The following is an 18,816-nucleotide window of genomic DNA, read 5'->3' as shown; positions in this document are numbered from 1 at the left end:
CTGCTCACAAAGCAAAGCAGCCTCTGTAGAGGCGCGGTACCGGCCTCCCGAGGCGGAGCGCAGCAGGGGTTAAGGGCAGCCCGATCCCTGCCGGCTGCCTCAGGTGTGCAGGGGCGAGGCTGAGGAAGGAGGCAGCGAGGCGAAATTCCAGGCGGGAGCTCTTCTTGTTCCTATTTATTTATTCACTTAGCTTTCCGTGATAGATGTTATTTCTTACAGAAAAGACTGTCCTATATGCTGCTGTAGTTTTTCGTTCTTTTTCTTTTTCTCTCTCTTATTTTATTTCATTTTCCTGCTGAGTCATTGCACAGCTCAACAGTCATTTGTGTGGCATGCTTCCTGGAGCCTTGAATCGGATTGTCACGTACCTTTCTTCTTTTCTCCTGCGTTTAATGTAATTGCACTCATTTCAAGCACTTCTGCGCAGCGGAACCCCTTTCCGATGGTCCCGTGGTTTCTCGCTGTGATCGGGGTGAGTGAGGCATGTCCTAACGTCAGAATGTGACCTGTGCTCAGTAAGTTGTTGTTGCTGTGATAATGTTAACGTTTAAAGATTCCTTAAGACTCTGCCTTACACGGAAGCAGCATGCAAATGCAGACACTGTCTTGTAGCTGAGGGGACAAAAAACCTTGTTTGCTCTTGCTTTTTCATACATTCCACTGCTGGCATCTGCTTAGGCAGTTTAATGCCTTTCATATTTTTCTTTTCATATTTTTCAATATTTCATATTTTTCATATTTTTCAACCTTATATTAGGACGAGGGTACTCTTTTTGTTCTTTGAATGTCTTTTCAGGCTTAGGTCATCTACAAATATGTAGTTCACTTCCTCCCCCCCTTTATTCCTTTAAAATTGGGTTGGTATTTCAGGGACTTTTCTTGGCCTGTCTGATGTAAAATTAAAGAGGTTGCCTCAAACCACAGAACTACAAAGTGGTACAGCTAAAGTTTTTTTGTTCTAAGGGTGAAAAATCGCAGATGATGTTTTTTCACTTTTAAAATGTACTTGTTATTAGACACAGGTTGTGCCTGTAACACCTATATTTTGTTCATAGTTTGTTTTTCAAATTAAAAAAAGAAACAAGTTTGACGTCTTTTTCCCCCAAAGTGTTTCAGGTGCTTTTTTTTTTCTTTCTTTTTTTTTTTTTTTTTTTTTTTAATCACAACAACCAACAGAACTGCTCTTTTTCCTGAGCTCTAGCATTCACAAAGACCTGAGGGTGATGCTGCATGATGAAGCATTGCAGCACGCTGACAACTCAGGTCCCCAGCTCCAGTGTTTGCAAAGCTAAGGTAAATGTCCAAATTCTCTCCTCTCACTGTGAAGAGGTGCACATACACATCAGGATGGGATCTGCAAAAGCCCACCCAGGCTTCACAGGACAGGAGGAAGTCAAAGTCAAAGTCTCTTGAGAGGAGTGAGTTAAGGTCTCATTCATCCCCTCTTTCTGAAGTTGCATCCCAGTGAAGGTGAATCCAAATGGTGCTGTGGCTAGCTGAGCCATTTCCACCCCTGTCACTTAGGCCAACAGTAGTTCTCGTAGCTGTGCACTTTTTGGTCCAGTGGAAAGCTAGTCCTTTTCAAAATGCATTTATTTTTCCTCCAGGGCATTGTCAGCAGAGATGGGCGAGCACTTCTGCTGGCATGGGGCAGGTATGGGAGCAGGCAGCTGGGAGCGATGGGCAGCTGCTCCCTCTGCAGAGCCCTTGCACGACTTCTTAGGCTGTTGTGGAAACCTCATGGCTGGATAGAAGTGCTGTCCTGAAGCTGTGCCAGATAGGTGCTTTGATAATGCTGGTATCTGCAGCCCAGTGCTTCAGGGTTTAGTCATCCTACTACGCCTTTCTTTTGCACAGGTTATTGCTTTCTCTCCCCCTGGTTTTTGTAAGAAGGTAATGGGGCAAGGGGAGGCGGAGGTGTTGCATCAGACCTTAGTGGTTAGAGCCGCCGGTTGGGAAACAGCAGACTTCAACACTGTCCTGAGCCTCTGCAACTGAATTCCCTGAGAGAGTGCCCTAATTATCTGGCGGGACTGGGCTGGGGGAGGCTCTCAATCACTTCTGCACCAGGCTAGAGCATCACGTGGCAAGGAATGGATGAGGGTAGAGCGTGTGCGATCCTCTAGTCTGCTCAGGAGGGTGTTCTTGTGCCCTGATTATTTTCCCCCAGGGTATGGTAAGGTGTTTTATATTTAGGAGCTTTGTGGTTAGGAGCTGCGAAACTGAAGTTATTTCCTGCTTTAGCCTCAGTCTTCCTCTGAAATATTGGACAAGTTATTTGAGCTGTCAGCCACTGTGGGTTTTTGGAAAAGGGAGGTATTCTCTTTGCTCACCTCTTGTCTGCTTTGATGTAGATAGTCTTTGCTGTGACATTTTATAGTCTCCTGGCACAGTCAAGTACAGCTCTGAGCATAATTGGGGTCACTGGGCAGTAGACAATAGTGTTTATGATCAGAAGTCTTCATAATACAGGCTAAACATGGTATTTCAGCTTTATGTTCTTTTGAGTAGCCTTTAGAGTTAATGTTTTTGTTTTATGATGTACCATCTCTCAGTCTCTCCTCCAAAAAGTAAAATAAATCTAAATTAGACTGAAGCCTTGGCTAATTGTTCTTTCTCTATTCATCTCCGTGGCAGCAGGAAACCTAGCAGCAGGGTTTCCATTCACAGCAGACATGTGTGCCAGCTCAAATGCTTTTGTACCAAAATTGCATATGTGGGTGTTGAAGGTAAAAATGATTGGGTAGTAGTGGTTGCAGCTGTATCCTTGAGAACTCCAGGCAAGGGAGATCAATGATCTCTTTCCTGCATGTCTTTTTTCCTCACTGAAAAAGATATTTAACAATTGCAAATCATTCCAAAAAGGCAAAGGAAATGTTTTTTTTGATAACCAAAGACTGCATCAACCCTGGGTCTGTTTGTGGTGCTGACATTGGTTCTGCACGAGGTCAGAGTGGGAAGGGTGCTCTGAATACTGCGAGGCATTTTGACGCCTACAGCACTGTCATCTGATGGCCTGGAGGTACCGCGTCCCCTTGGCTCCCCCCATCTTACTGCGCTGCCGCCACCTGCGTTTCCTCCTCTTGTGCATCAGGAATGCAGGTTGCAGATGGGTGGTCCAGGCACATTTGTCCTGGCTGGAGCTTTTCTTTTCCACTCGTGTTAGCTTCAGAACGACCTGTTTATGATACACATCCCTCTGCTGCTGCAGAAATAATTACAGTATGGCTTTGCACGTCCTACGCCCGTATGACCCCCAACTGGTCAGATCTGCCCTTGATGGCTTACTGTAGTCGCAGGCCTCCATTTAATTCCTTTTAGCTGGTGAAGAACAACCCAATATAAATAATAATGGTGCAGCATGTTAGCAGTGATCTCTAGACATGGGAAGGACCGAGCATTTTCCTCTTTTTTGCTGTTGATCCCGTTGATGTGGAGTGACAGTAGGGGAAGCACTGCTGTGAGCACGGTGCCAGGGCCACCAGTCAGTTAAGGCGAGTCGTTAAAGGCAGAGCAGCTGGAACTGCTCCTCGGTTATTTGCCTGTGCTTGTCTTTCATTCATTGTGTGGCTGATCAGGTTCTGGTGCCCCAGAGTTCACGGCCATTCTTTTCCATGTGAGCACTCACCAGCAAGTCTTCTCTGGATGTTTTTCCCCTGACTTCTTGCACAAACCATGCCATGAGCGTGCCGCACGCCATCGGTTCTGCAGGCCGAATGGCAAAGGCAGCTCCCGGTGGGTGACGGCTCCGTCCGAATGCGTGGTTAGGGAAAGGGTTTCCCCGCTGAGCAGCTAGCTGACTAGACAAGTTTTAACTGTTGTTTCATGTTATGAGCAGTTGTCATGTTAATAGCACGCGAGGCTAATTGTAACTGATTCGTTGATTGCACTTGTTCCTCGTTTGACGTACTGAAAGCATCACTTTTCTAAGAGATGCTTGTATTAGGAAGGATTACATTCACCGTGGCTTTGCGTTACCACTGCACTACAAATGAATGAGAGATCAGCCCAGGCAAGTGTCCTTGGATCTAGGTTTAGGTCATGCTTTGTAATCTTGGGGTAAACTTTTCTGTATTTGGATTACCTGTAAGCAGCTGGGTTTTATTACTGACCAGTGCCGTGGTATTTAAAGACTAACAAAAATCGGGACTGCTTTTGCTGGGAAGCGAAGAAGACGTGAGAGGAAGGCCTTGCCCAGGTGAAGCCATAATCTTAACAAGCGACACACAAAAGCAGGAGGTGGCAGAGGAAGTGCAGGGACCGCTTCGTTGATGTGCCAGGCGTTGACGAAGCTCCGTGAGCTGGCACCTGTCTTGCTGCCGTTCGGATGAGGGAGGTGAGTGGCTGCAGTCTGAGCCCGGCTGTGCCAGGGCTGGATCATTTGGACAGGGGAGGGAAGGAGGAACAACGCAGAGCATCCTGCTGCCGCTGCACCCAGCAGGTTTTTGTTGGCAGCACCCACGTTCAGACGTCTCGGAGGAGCAGGAAGGGCAGGAACAGCCATCCTACCCCATCTCTCTTCTGTGCTGAAACTTTAGAGCTGCTTTTAGCGATTTATTAATTGTAAATGAGAGGTTAGTACATCTTTTCCCTAGAGACAGTTTTCTTTAATATCTTTATATTTGTTCCTGAATTGAACAAAAGGAAGCCAAGCCAGAGCTTGGTGATTTCCCAATTCCTTTTCTTACACTGGGCAAAAGTGATAAGAGAAAGCTATTCTTAAGGATTTTTTTCGTTGACTATCTCTGTGTTCTCCTGAAAGTAAATGCCAAGCACCTACTAAAACAATGTCTTTTATTCGTTGCCAAAGAAAAGAGTGGATTTGTTCAGTAATATATGTATGCAAAAGCATGAGGATTCTGTGATTATTTTTATAAAGCTTTTTAATAACTAAGACCATCGCTTAAAGCAGCTAAAAGCTGAACATCCCAAGAACTTGCTCTTTTCATACAGTGTTTAAAGAAATTCCACTTATGCAAAACCTGAATGCAAATTATTAAAGCCCAGTTCAACAGCGTTCTTAGGTGCACGTTCCAGGCCCTTCCAGAGCACAAAGTACGTGTCTCTGCTCTTACCTAGTGCCTCGAGGTGGCTGCTGCTGAGCTGGGACCTGACACACAGGCAGGTGAGCCAGGAAGCAGTGAACGAAGCTGCCAAATAGTACGGCAGAAGAGCAGAAGGAAGGGAAGGCGGCCCTGCTGACCCTCACTTGCTATTTTTTGCTTTAAAATTTAGAGATTTACTGAAGGTGGTTTAGGGTTGCTCTTACGATATGCCTACAGAAGTATCTTTTGTTTTCAGAAAAAAAAAAAAAAAGACAGTAACAGGTTTGGGTTTATAGTATGGCGTTGGCTTCTCCTGTCCCAGCATCTCACCTTGTGAGATGTTAAAAGCATCTCGGCAGTGGGCAGCTGTTGGACACGTGCACCCGAAAGGGGGATGCTGAGGTCCTGCTGGGAGAGCCGTCGTGGCTGGCTCCTCCACCTCAGTCACCTTGCCAGCCCCTGGGGGTGTGGGCGACAACGCGTGTGGGGCCCTGGGGGCGTCAAGTGAAGCACAGCGTCTGTGTGTGTGCACGTGTTGTTTTGGGGGTGCTGAGTAAATTAGGAAGACCTGCAGAGACGAAGCAGGCTGCCCGTTGTACCTTAAGATGTCTTTTTACTAAGCTGGGAGCTGTCCTACCCAGGCTTGCCCCTTTGCCCACAGGTTTTAGATTCCAGGTGATCTGATCTGGGTCGTTTCTTTGAAACTGTGGTTTAAATGCCCATGCAAATTAATGAACAAGGCCGGTATTTTGAAGTCTGAAAGCTCATTTAAACCCTTGCACAAAGAGAGCTTAACGGCTGACTCTCTTGGAGCTTGTATTAAAAGCGTGTCCAGAGAGTTAAAGCGGGGCAGGAAACCAGCTTGTTTGTTACGTGCTGGCCAGCTGCTGGCCTCCTCTGCTTCACGCTGTAGAGATATATCAGTTGTGGAAAAGCTAACGTGTCTGGTCTTGCCTTTTTAAAAATTATTCAGACAATGCTGAAGATACTGGTTTAAAACAGCCAATATTTCTTTTTTTTTTTTTTTTTTTTTTAATATATCTATTCTTAAAGGTTAATGCAAAAAAAAAAGTTTTATTTTTTTCTTCAGAGCAAGTGATTTCTGCCAGACAGCTGAGAATCTAATTCAACAGGTGGTGGTGTACACCAAGTGAGAAAGTGATTTTTTTCTCAAAAAAAAAACAAAGGTAGGAACTGAAACTCCAGAACTCAAAAAATATTCTTGAATTGTGGCCTTCTGAATCCCCTTTTATATAAGGAGCTGAGTCACAATTGTCAGTGATCATGCACTTCATTCAACTCAAGCGTAGTACGTACATTGATCATCTCTAACTCAGTTTCCCTGAGTGTAGGTACGGTTTGGCCAGTCTGAATTTGCAGTCTGTGAATTGGAAAAGCTAGAAATTCTGCTCCTGTGAAGTATTTTAAAATGATCTCTCTCCATGTGGTTTATGTGATTTTGCTTTTGAAAAAAAAATTGCAATTGAATTACTCTTTTTCGAATTGAATTACTCTGTGTCTGTAACAGCCGTGCTCCTGTTCAGACCTGCATTCCCATGGCTGGGTGATTTCCAGCCTTCGTTATTTGGGCACGCGCGCAGATTTTCCTGCAAAACAGCCATTCTCGGATGGGTCCGTGTTTACTGACTAGCCGCATAGCACAATAGCACGAGTTTTTCTTAGTCAACTTCTGCACACCTGAACTGACTGTTCTCACACTCGTACAGACACAAGCTGAAAGCCACTGACCTGAATGCTTAAAACTAGGCCACAGGGGTGTCTGTTCGCACAGGTAGTATGTACACAGAGTAGTTCAGAGCAACTGAGGTTGGTTCCTGCTGCCTAATATTTGAATGATAGCAAGGCATTTTGAAAACATCCTTCTATTGTAATATCCTGGTTTTCTATTAGTTTTTCTTACCCAACCAGATGAATTTTGACTTCTCAATGATAAACTTCCATCATAAGTGCCAGCTGTAGCCTTCAACTTTGTAGAATCGATCCCAGTAAATGATACCGTTATGCCAGGTTTTCATTTTGGGGTCAGGGATTACATACAGTCCCGTTTACCTTTTGTTTATTTATGAGGTGTGTTTTAAGCTGACCTTGTGGATTTTTTCTGTCTTCACTCCATGTGAACCTCGAGACACACTTCAGAGATTTTATTTTGTGTAATGCAGACAGACGTAATGTAATCAGCAAGGTGTTGACAATGCTGATTTGAAACATGGGAAATTAAATTCTCTTCAGGTCAGCACTGTCAGCCTTCAACTCCCATCTCTCGTTTCATTGTCCCTGGGGCTCTTGAGCTATCACTACTTTCCATATTGCATGATTATTTTCTTCCTTTCCACTGGATTAGCTTTAATTTCATGGATACAGAGTTTGCTTGGAAAATTGGGTTGGCAGAGGGTTTTCTGTTTGGTTGGTTGGTTTTTTCTGCCCATCTCCTGGATGTTAGTACATATCCTTCTTTGTGGTATAAGTTTGAGGCCAGAAATAAAGACAGAGCAAAGTTCCTCACTATGTTGCAACTTCTTTCCCCAGTGTTTATGTGCTTTAGGTCAGGTCTTGGTTCTTGTTTCCTAGTTTTTCTGCCTTTCCTCATGATGATAATAAATAAAATATATGATATAATAAAAATATAAACTATCATACATATATAGTAGCATTGTGACTCCTTGTCTTGATCAAGTTATTTTTAAGCCCTTAGCCAGAAGTTCTCAAGGTATCTTTCCACTGACTCGCCGTTGGCATTCCTTTCCGTGCTGTGACTGGGAGTTAGGGGATCGAAGCCTGAAAGCTACTGGGTGGCACTGGGAGAGGCAGGGATGCTGCACCCAGGCTGTTATGCTAAGCCATGAAGAGTTAACGTGCTCAGCACTGGGTTGAGGATTTTTGCACTGCAGCTCACCTGCACTGAATTGAAGCCTAAAGTAAACCCAAATCTCAATTGTCTACAAAACAGCTGGCAAATTCTTGTGGCAGTGCCCACACGTGCTGTGTGCTGCTGACCCTTGGACGTGCAGCGGCGCATTGCGATCCCCTTTCGGTTGCTCCTTGCCCTCTGTGTCTGCTGCTCTCCCCCTTCCCGAGCAGCACCCGGTGGCGGTGTCAGAGCTGAGGAGCTTACTGGAGACGAGCCTGGCTGCTAGGAGCAAGGAGGGATGAGCCACGTGGATGGACAGTTCCCTGCAAGCAGCGCGAAGATTAATCTACAGAGCATTATTAGCACCCCGATAAAGCCTATCTTACTTGGGCTTTTTATGCAAATTATTTGAGCGGTGTAAATAGCTATTTTTATCAGATAGTGTTTAAAGCTCATTAATTTTCGGTATAGTTTTGTGTCGGAAAAAGCCTTATTTAAATTTGGCTTTTGGGGTAGAATTTATATCTCAGAAAACATAGCTGTGGATCTCTAAATCCCCTTGAATCATCACTTCCACAGGGCAGAGCTGTGCTTCTCCGTTGGCTGAGAAATCTCCAGGCACAACAAGAGCACTATATAAATAATAAATAAAGTAATAAATCAGTCATCATCTGCTCTCACCTCCTAAACTGAGGTCAGGAAGAAAAGTCACTTGAGGGAGAAGCGGCAGGGAAAGCTGAAATGCGTGTTGTCCCACTGGGGGAGCACAACCTAAAGACCAGGCTTGGCATTTAATTTAAAAAACATATCGCCGGGCCGAAATGAGTGTCTGTCAAGCAGACAGTTAACTGCCTGATATGAGGAGCCTGGCATTCAGAGTGCTTCATGCCTCCATGCTACATGTGGCTTTAAACCACCAGGCATCCCTGGGAGCGATTTGTCAGCACCCGGAGAGCTGTTAGTCCGCGTGTCACCAGCATCCCGATGACAGCGATGGGGCTGAGGGCTAGCAGTGGGACGTGGTGCGTGGTAAAGAACCTGAGTAACGGGGACAAAAATCCTTGTAGGAGCCCCACTGGGTTTTAAAGTTTCTGTCCCTTTCTCCTCCCCGGTTTAATCAAAGTTCTTTCAGAAACCCACTTTTTATGGTTCTTTATCTCTTGCCCAAAAGAAGTGTGCAAACACTTGGTGTTTGAGGATGTGGGACTCCTTCAAACTCGGAAGGAAAGTCTAGTGAAAGTGGTAATGGTTACAATATGATACACACAGAGCAACTCGATTTTATGGACACCTATCTGAGAGTTACTTTTCCCACAGAGCACCCATGCCCACCTGTTTTTCCAGCGCTCCCTGCCCCGTGGGGCGCTGCTCCTCAGCAGGACCTGGTGCTCAGCACCCCCCGGCCGGGAGGTCGGTACCCGGGGGTCTCAGTTCCTCGTAAGCAGGTATGGAAATGCCACAAGTGCTGGAACCAGCAAATTAGGTTTGAGAGCATGAGAAAGGACATTGGATGTTTCCTTGATACGGCCGTACCGGGTACAAGTGTACGAGCTCTGACTTGAAATTCATAAACTTGACCTACTGGAGAACTTTAACGGGTGGGTGTGAATGCGGGCCGTGCCTTTTGTGCAACGTCCCGTAAACATTTGTTCCAGTACATTTGATTCTCAATTTACAATGAAGAGGGATTCATTCATCTGAAGAGCGATTGCTTAATGGCCTCTGTACAGCCAGAACTTTATTAATATCCTGGTGTCAGAGGTCGTTTGAAGGGCATTCAGAGCTGCCAAACACGTGAAGAAATGGCACCCTAAATACAGTTGTATTTGTGAAGTTAGGGCTAGCATTACATTTTGTGCTGAATTTTCAGTCGTTTGCAGCCACCCTGAAATAGCCAAACGTAGGCCTTGCGGAGCAGAGGCCTTTCATTTTTTGTCCATTCATGTTTATAAAATACGTGTCAGTGTCTTATGTCGGTGCTAGTGGGATGCGGGGGTTTCTACCCTCCCATGGAAAAGAATCCGCGGCAGAAACAAGGTAATTAATTAGTCCTGGTGCAGCCTGACGTGGGTGGTGACTCAGATACACGCATGCAGTGCTATTTATTTCCCCCGTAAATTAAAATAATGTCAGATACACATCATGCATATGTGTCCATAAAAAGGTGTGGATGAGTGTCCGTATCGACAATTTTCCAGTTACGTCTGGAGGGGGGCCAGGACCAACGACAGCGCCTGGCTGCTGGGAAGAGCCGTGCGGCTCCGTGCTCCCCGTGCCCAGGGGACATCTTTGGTGATCCCTTGGTGTGTGCAGTCGGGAAAGGGCTTGGATCTCCGACATGCCTGGTTCTGCGCTGTGAGGGCAGGACACCTGGGTTGTCTCCTGGAGAGAAGGAGGCCGAGAGGCGACCTTGCTGCTCGCAGCGGCTTCCTGAGGTCAGGAGAGGAGAGGGAAGCACCAGCCTCTGCCGCTGGCTGCCGATGGGTTGTGTGGGTCAGCACAGAGCTGTGCCTGGGAAGGCTTGGACCAGGCATTCGGGGAAGTTTCTTTGCTGTGAGGGTGGCCAAACACTGGCACAGGCTTCCCAGTGAGGTACCAGGTGCCCCATTCAAGAGGCAGCTGGAGAACGCTCTCAGTAGTGTGCCTGGACTTCTGGACAGCCCCACGTGCTCCGGCACTTGGACTCTGCTTTTTAGCTCCCTCCCAGCTGAAACATGCCATGGTAGTCTGTTCTAGGCTATCCTTCTGGTAAGGTGTTTTTCTCTGTTTTAAAGCTGTTACGTATTTATTAGTAAAAAGAAATCGTACAAGAGATGCTTTGTGTGTGCAGGGTAGTTGGCAAACCCTTGGACAGTTTTTATTTTCTGTATTTTACTCTCTTGAAGAAAATTCCATTTCTATGGCAGGGGAAAGCTTGCAAGAGCGTGTTAGGCATTGTATTACAGGAATTCAGTTGTACACAAAACACGTTCTCATCTTGACACCACGTTCACACTTCCAGCAAATTCAGCATAAGCCGGCCTAAGCACAGAGCCTGTGCAATACGTGCGTCGTGTTTGTGTTCACGTGTTTTAATCTTAATTGCTGATCCTGATCTGTAGCCTCTGCGTGATAAACTTTCTGCAGAGCCCCGCGTGCCCTACGTTGAAGCCACCCGGCCCGGCAGGGTGATGCTTCTTGTTATGAGGGGAGCTGGGTCTCCTGCGGGTCCCGAGTCTCCTGGGAGAGCTTGTTCCCTTCTGCCCACCTGGAACAACCGCGGGATAAATTGCTGCTGGAAGCACACGGCCGTCCGTACGGTAACACGTCTTTGGTCTCAAAGGCCACCCCCGTGCTCCTCCGGTTATTGCCTAGCCACACGTGGCAATCAGCGTGTGAGTACGTTCGTCACAGGGTGAAAGCGTGGAGCTGAGACCTGTTTTGGTGCCTCCTTCGGCTCCTTCCCATCGTGGATTCTTCTGTCAGTAAGGGTCAGGAGCGTCGAGGGGGGCCTGGTCAGGTTTTTTGTGTTACTTGCATGGTGTCCTTGGGCAGCCCTGTGTTTTGGCAACGTAAGAAATTCGGGAAATTTGTCAAAAGAAAAGCTTTTTCTTTGGTGGGAAATGCTATTAAGAAGCTAGATTTCTGATGAGAAATCCAGGAGGAATTGGCATAAGCCTGAGGAGCGTGTAGTAAACTGATTTGTAATCCAAAGCGATCATAAAGATGTAAATTCAGTTCCGTTATTTTCAAGTCTTTAAGCTGAGAAAGCAGGCATTTTGTGAGCTGTTTGTTTTCATGCTGGTCTAGAAAGGTGGGTCTTCATCATGTGCCCCTGCTTTTCATCCCACCGTGCTGCCTGACGGCATTGGACTCAAGCTGCAGTGGGGACGACGTGCTGAGATTCTTTTGGCCCAATGCAGTGTTGCCAAACCCAAACATCCAGAGATCCTGGGGCCTTCCTGCGCCTGTTTCAAAATCACGATGCTGGTACAAAGAAATAAGGAATTTTTTAGCTTATCTCTTGTTTCTGTGTTGCACAATCTGGTTTCCAAAACTTTTCTCGGCAACCAGCAGGTTTCAGCTTCCAGTTAAAATACGTGGCAAACGTCTCGTGTGCTGGAGCTGGGGCTGCGAGAAACACGCCAAGTCTCACTCGTGCTTTGCAAAGGAGAGGAGAAAGCCGTGCTCTGGAAGCAGCACGTCTTCAGGTTCACAGAAATTGAATTCTTTTCAAGAGGTGTGTTGTAAAGGTGCAGGTCTCCCATCTGAGCCGGCATTGCACTTTTACGTCCTGACTCGTGGCAGCTTCGTGCACGTTTCCTTTTCGTATGTGTCCAGGTTCACCATTTAGGCGTACTCTTTCCTTATCTCGTTGGGGTGCCCTGCTATCGCTGGGAGATGCACGTGGGGCCCAGGCTCCGTTGGCGTGGTGGCCCACATTCCCCGGGTGTGTTTTCTGTTAGAGCAGACGCGCTCACAAAGCTGGGTGCCAAGTTTATATGGATTATAACTTCATAACTCAGCCGTCCTATTACCGGCTATTATCTACTAATAAAGTAAAAAGCTGCTTGAATCTTGTGTTGTAATGAAGCCACACAGCTACCACTAACCTTCCGTAGGCCGTTGGTACGTCAGCTCCATGCTGTTATCCCCACAAAGGCCCGTTTGTGTGGCCTGCAGTGCGATATAAAACGGCTCTCGGCCGCAACAGCAGAGCCGCCGTAAGGATAAGCTGAACAGCTTTCATGGATACTTTCTGAATTTTAATTTTTAGCTTCTGATCTCTTTACAGGCTTGAAATACACTTCACAGGGTGTTCGATATACAGCTCCTTATCTGGAGAAAAGTTTACCTTGATCAAACGAGATTGATTTGAGCCCATCCCTGCAGAGCTGGGGCAGCTGAAGGCGCTCACCCTTGCAGATGGGATCAGTAAGAAGGATGAGAGCTGCTGGCTCAGGCTTGGGTCACGCGTTCAGGCTAAGATACGGGAACAGCAGGCTCTGTTTCAGGCCAAACCATCCAGCCACAACTAAGAAATCAAGTGTGTATATTTCTGACTAGGCTAACGGAGTTTGCCTGGGCAGTATAAGCAGTTTGTTGAAAGGGACTGAAAATTACTCCTCGGTATTTTTCAGTGTTTTAAGATCTGTGAATCGTGCAGTGATTAAACAAAATTATCTGTTGATTGGCTAGGAAGTGCAGATTTCTCTTCACCAGATTTATACTCTTATCCTCTTTGTATAAAGAGGAAGTAAGAGAAACTTGAGAAGTCTGCAGGGTTTCTGGTTTTATAAAAGCATTTGTGTTGTCATATAAGCAACATAACTGAACTGAGTCCCAGAGCAGACCTTATGTAAGATTAATGAGCAATTTTCACCAAGTATCAAACCTCTCTGTCCTTTTCAGAATGATGAAGTCCTCTGTACATTCAGAAGAAGATGACTTTGTGCCAGAGCTTCAGAGAAGCATCCATCCTCGGGAGAGGCCAGACTGGGAGGAGACTCTCAGCGCTATGGTAAGACACCTTGTTGGTTTTCTGTGTGCATTGTTTTCGGTTCTGAATGATCTACACTGCTGGCTCTTTTATTTCCTAGTTCTCCTCTGATTCTTATTCCCTGAATTTCAGATTTTTAAATGGATTGCCCAGTAGATTCAGTAAGACCAAAATACTTTCCTTCCTCTGGCACTTTGTCAAGGAGAGCGAGGAGCATGCATAACGCTTCTGCCCTATTAATATGTGCCCCAAAGCAGGTCTAGGAACCAATTAAAAGGTCCATAATGTCACAACGATTTTCAGTCTGCATTAACCTCTTTTTCAGTAAGATTTTTGAGCATGAAGGGAACTTCTTGTAAGAACATGCTCTTTGAAGCATGCATCATTGTGGAGAAATACGGTTTTAGCAAAACGCTGGCTGAGTCTGCAGAAATAAAATGCCAGCCTAAAAGCTTACCTGCCATCACATGGAAAGGAATTGCAGAAAAGCAGCCACAGAAGTTGGGTTCTCTTGCCTAATCAACACGGTACAAGTGGCAGTGGGCCACAGAAAACTCTATCACCCTGATTTATTTTCTTTTTAAATGAATGAGCAGAGTACCTACAATTCCACTTTTCCCAAATCCTCTAGAATTTGCTGAGCTTAGACAGTCAGTTTTTATTTTCTTAGTGGTCAAATAAGGTGGTTTTGTGAAGTTATCTTACCTCGCAGAAGCTTGACCTACCTTGTTTTGGTCTAGGAGCATCTGGAAGTTATATCTTGCTTGTTATTCTCAGATTTTAAAATTGCCTCATTAGCATACTAAGCTGATGAGGAAATTGCATTCTGCGACAGACCTTGGACAGGGAGAAGGTCTGAATATCTCAGGGTGGGATCGCTGCTCTCGTGAGGGCAGTCCAGCTACGTGGCTAAAGTTGCTTACTGAGATGGGGGACCAGTGACAGGTTTTCCCTTGCATCAGATCATGTGGCAGTGGCAGGGCATCAGCCTGGAAAAGCCATATGTATGTTCGCTGCTCCCGGGCTCCCAGCAGTGCAGCAGCAGCGTGAGAGCTGGGCTGGGCTCTGCTGCACTGCAGCACGGCCATCTGAGGTGCGGGGCTGGGGGCTGCAGGGAAGCCCAGGTGCTGGGCTGCTTCTGAGCTTGGTTACTAGGGGTGAGATCAGAGGCCTTTGTGGATAAAACCCCAACTTCTGGGTTGGATATGGGTGAGAATGAATTTTCACTGTTGGTCAGTAAATATTGGATGTGTTTTCCTTTTCCCTTTGGAATTGCAGGGCTGGTGAAAAACATTAGGGTTGTTTCACTGCTGTGGTACTGTACGTGGCCGGTGTCGCTGGGACTTTCATACAGACCTGTGATGACATTTGGTAGTACTTAATGCATCTTAATGACTGTTGGTATTACCAGCAGCACTTAATTTGGAGGTGTAGGTTGTTCTGTCATGGTTTATTGTTAACAGTACAGTGAAACATGGGACAGTAACTCCATCTTGCTTATCTTGTAATGTAGCAGCAGACACATTCCTTTAGGTTGTCTTAGAAAAGTCAGGCTGTAACATAAAGACCGATACTCCTGTAGAAGATCTGAGTAGCAAGTTTTTCTTCATCTAGGAGCGTTGACCTTGTCACATATGCACTTGTGCTTTCTGTAGCACCACCTTTGTGAATAACCTTTAAAAGGAAGGGTGCAAGGTCCCCTGAGCTTACACAGTGCCCGACAGCGAGACAGCACGCATTGCAACCTCACTTCCCTTCAGCGGCTGAACAAGCCTTCCTAGGATGTGGTTCAAGTGAATCAATGCTATTCATGAATCCAACAAGAAGAAGGAATCAAGCAGGCTGAACCCACTGAAACAAGAGTGTTCATCTGGATGGATTATTTAAAGTTTAAATCACCATTAATATTTGGCTGGGTCACATAAAATAGATGTGGGGTTTAAATGTTCATTACACAGCATTCAGGAAATGTGTCCCCTCCCTACAAGCCAGGTTTTAATTTTAATTTTAAATGAGACAACAAAGTTCAGTTCTATGTTTTACTGTTTTAAGCTCCATATAATACAATTAAAATATTTTGCTTCAAACTTTATTTTTAGGCCAAAACAAAACAAAACAAAACAAACAAAAAAAAACTAAACAAAAAGAGAACTCAGGCCTCACTAGTGTTTTTCTCTGCTGGTATTTTCTGTGCTTGTTGTTCTGCTTGACTCCGTGCTTATCCAGAGCTCATTTAGACTTCTTGCGATTGTCCCCTCCTAGGTAGCTTTTTCTTCTATGTGCAGGTATTTCTTTCCTTCTCTCTGCCTTGGCCAGCAGTTCACATTGGTGCCGCCTGTTCGGGAGCCCTGTCTGTTCTGATCAGCGTTATTCAGGCCCCAGCCTCGGAGCATGGCGCTCCGCAGCGCCCTAAAGCCAAGACTCCTGTGCACATCGCTGCTTGACACCGTGGTGTCTGTAACCTCGAGGTGTGTCTCAGGAATGTGGCTCTCCAGTTCAGTCTCCACCTGTAGCACCAGTTAGCTGGCATACCTCATTTATTCTAGTGTTTGCTTGTGGTTTTTTCCTTTTCTTTCCCCTACCGATGGCTTATAATGGACAGGTTCACCTGCTCTGGCTCGATGCCTCCCCTCTTCTCATCAGGACTGCTGTCCTCACGTGCATTGTTCAGTGTTCAGCCCCCGGAGGTGCACAACGCTTGGAAACTTCTGTGCCCGCTGCCTGCTGGACAGGCGCATGCACAGGTTGTGCGCTGCTCCAGCGACCTTCAGCAGGACCCTGCACCTGCTGTCAGCGCCAGCCTGCAGAGGAGGGTGGCTGTGGACCCGAACGGCAGCCGGCTAGCTGCAGTAGGCATCCTGGGGGAAACACACAGCTCTGGTGGAGTCAGAACATCCTGAGCTGGAAAGCACCCGCAAGGATCGCTGAGTCCAGCTCGTGGGGAGCTGAACCGAGGAGCTGAGCGTAACTGCAGTCTCTGGCAAAGTCCCTGTTGGCTGCTGGCAGTTAGGTAACTTAAATTCTGACAGGAAGATTTGTTCGCGTAGGAGGTGGCATTCCAAATGTTTTCCTGTTCCTCTTCAACACTGCAGTCCCGGAGAACTTGTGTTACTATGTTTGCATTAGGGGGGTATTTTTTTTAAAAAAAATTAAGATGGAAATTTAGGCTCACTTCTGTTCATTGAGAGCTCAGTAATCATTAGAAAACGGTCATTGCAGTCTTGCAAGGTTGCATATGTGTCTGGCAAACAAATGAGAATTTCTTTTAATGTTATCAAATGCCCTCTTGCAGCTCTGCCAAAGGGTTAACCCAGCCTGCCCCCCTCTGACCCCTACTCGTACACAATTTACTCTTGTAGCATTATTGGTAAGGGGGAGATCCTCAAAAAAAAAATCCCTTTGGTTGGATGTTTTGTGTTGTTGTTTTTTGGTTGGTTGTGGTTTTGTTTTGCTTCTTTGTGTTAAGAGGTAGAGATTGACATTTTTTGGTAGTTTTATTGACCGGGTGATCATTAAGACAATAAAACTGAGGCAGTAAGTACCTGTCGCAGGGGTTGGACCCGATGATCTTTTGAGATCCCTTCCAACCCCTACAGTTCTGTGATTATAGGGGAAGAAAAAGAGTAGCTTTACAGAACATCCAGCAAAAATACCAGCTGCCAGCCGCGAGGAAGTTAGAAAACTCCGTGTTCTCATAGTGGCAAGGGAAGAACATCCCCTTCATGTTTGCAGTTGAGCTCTGTGCATTTTCCATAGCTGTTAGCACAAATTCTGAGCATAGGAGAGTCCAACTAAACATTTGTGTTAAAGAGAAAACAAGAATTTCAATAAATGGAATGCATACAAATAGCAAATGACTGTTCAAGGATGTGTGTGTGTGTGTACAGTGTATTATTTCATAATATTCTAGGGAAGGTATTGCTATGGCCCTGCTTTTGCAGGATGTTCTGTCAGGGTAGGTCTTTGTCCCGAAGAGAGGCTGTTAAACCCAGCCAGAAGGACTGGGGCCATTGCATTGTGCTGCAGCAAGAGGCTGTTCCTTTCATTCTGCTAACCATTATTTCATTTTTTAGAACACGTTGCACAGATCTATGCCAGCAATACAAAAATTTAACAGTCTGGGTACCTGCATAAAAGAGATTTAGAGGAGGATAAACAAGAAAATTCAGGTCTGAGATTTGCTGCAGTGTGATTTGGTACAATGAAGCCCAGGGCTAGGTAATAAAGGAACTTCTACTTAGGATTTGTGCTTACAGTGTTCCTTTTACTTCGTGGTCCTCTGAATACATTTCATATGGGTAAAAAACCCTCACTTGCTCATGTTTGCAGTGTTAAATGAATCAAATTTCCATTTTCATCATCTGCCTGGTGTCCAGTCAGAAGGCAATACTGACAGGATGCTCTCATTCTAGGAGTTCAACACTGGCACACTCTGCGCTTTGGTTAACCGGTGCCTCTGCTGTATTGGTCTTTCTCCTGACCATGTTAATCCTGAAACTTCTTTCCTTGCTCTTGTTCTTCATTGTGCATTCTTAGCAGCCTCAGGTTTGGTCTTTTCCCATAGTACGCTGCTCACGTGCTATGTGAGTTTCTCAGAGTTGCACAAGAAACTTAATTTCTGGTTGGTGGTTGTTTAAGTTGCACACTTTGGGTTTTCTTGTTGCTCGCTCTGGGTAATGGGGGCTGTAAAGGCTTGGGGAAGTTGGACGTGGCTGTGTTGTTGTCTGTTCTGCCAGGTGAGTAATGCTGAGACCAGCAGCGATACGGAGAGCCTGGAAACGTCTGACACGACAGACAGACCTGTGATGCTCATTCATTGCTCTCCTGAACTTTGCCTTTGTACATGTTGTTGTACTTTGGGAAAAGGTGATTTATGTGTTCACGGTTAGATGAACATCCCCAAGTCATCCCTGCCCTCCCTCTCCCCCCTTTTGTCTGCAATATGCTTGGAGGTGCTTATTAGTAATTTATACAAGTGCTTTGTTTCCAAAGCCACTTTTTAACAAGAATAAATGAAAGGTCTTTCTAAATATATAGAGGTCGAACGTCCTCCCATAACATGAATATTAGGTAGGACAGAAACTCTATTTTTAATGGTTCTGTCATTGTCAGTTAATTCTGGGCACCTGAGTACCTTCAGTCCTTTGTACTTCTTTCATTGGTTTTTCTACATTTATCATCTGTACTTTCATCTGCTTTTCTTGTGTGTGGTTTTGCAGAAAGGCAAGTGATTTTCTGTTGGAGATTTGCTTTGTCTGGGTACTTTTGGTGGTTCTCGAAACTTCATAGTAGTTACGAAATCCCATGCAGTAAAATCTAAGAACCAGACTGAGATGCAACACTGGGCAGACAGACTTTGTAAGAGTTAAATAACAAGACAGCTGCTTGACCAATCCTCAAGGACTGCTATATTTTGTGTCAAC

At 45.7% G+C, this 18,816-nt stretch overlaps 1 protein-coding gene across 7 annotated transcripts in view; it reads left to right on the top strand.

Moving 5' to 3' along the window:
- ARHGAP32 (Rho GTPase activating protein 32) overlaps nt 1-18,816 on the top strand; it is a 255,589-nt gene that overhangs the window by 87,390 nt on the left and 149,383 nt on the right. For all 7 annotated transcript variants that reach the window (XM_035346342.1, XM_035346340.1, XM_035346343.1 and 4 more), the window contains one exon: nt 13,306-13,414. In XM_035346342.1, coding sequence (XP_035202233.1) covers nt 13,307-13,414 — 108 coding nt within the window. In that variant the 5' untranslated portion in view covers nt 13,306. Of the gene's footprint in view, nt 1-13,305; nt 13,415-18,816 lie in introns of those variants that run through there.

This window comes from Oxyura jamaicensis, chromosome 24 (assembly GCF_011077185.1).
Source record: "Oxyura jamaicensis isolate SHBP4307 breed ruddy duck chromosome 24, BPBGC_Ojam_1.0, whole genome shotgun sequence".
In the NCBI taxonomy this organism is placed as follows: Eukaryota; Metazoa; Chordata; class Aves; order Anseriformes; family Anatidae; genus Oxyura; species Oxyura jamaicensis.
This window is presented reverse-complemented; position numbering and strand designations above follow the sequence as displayed.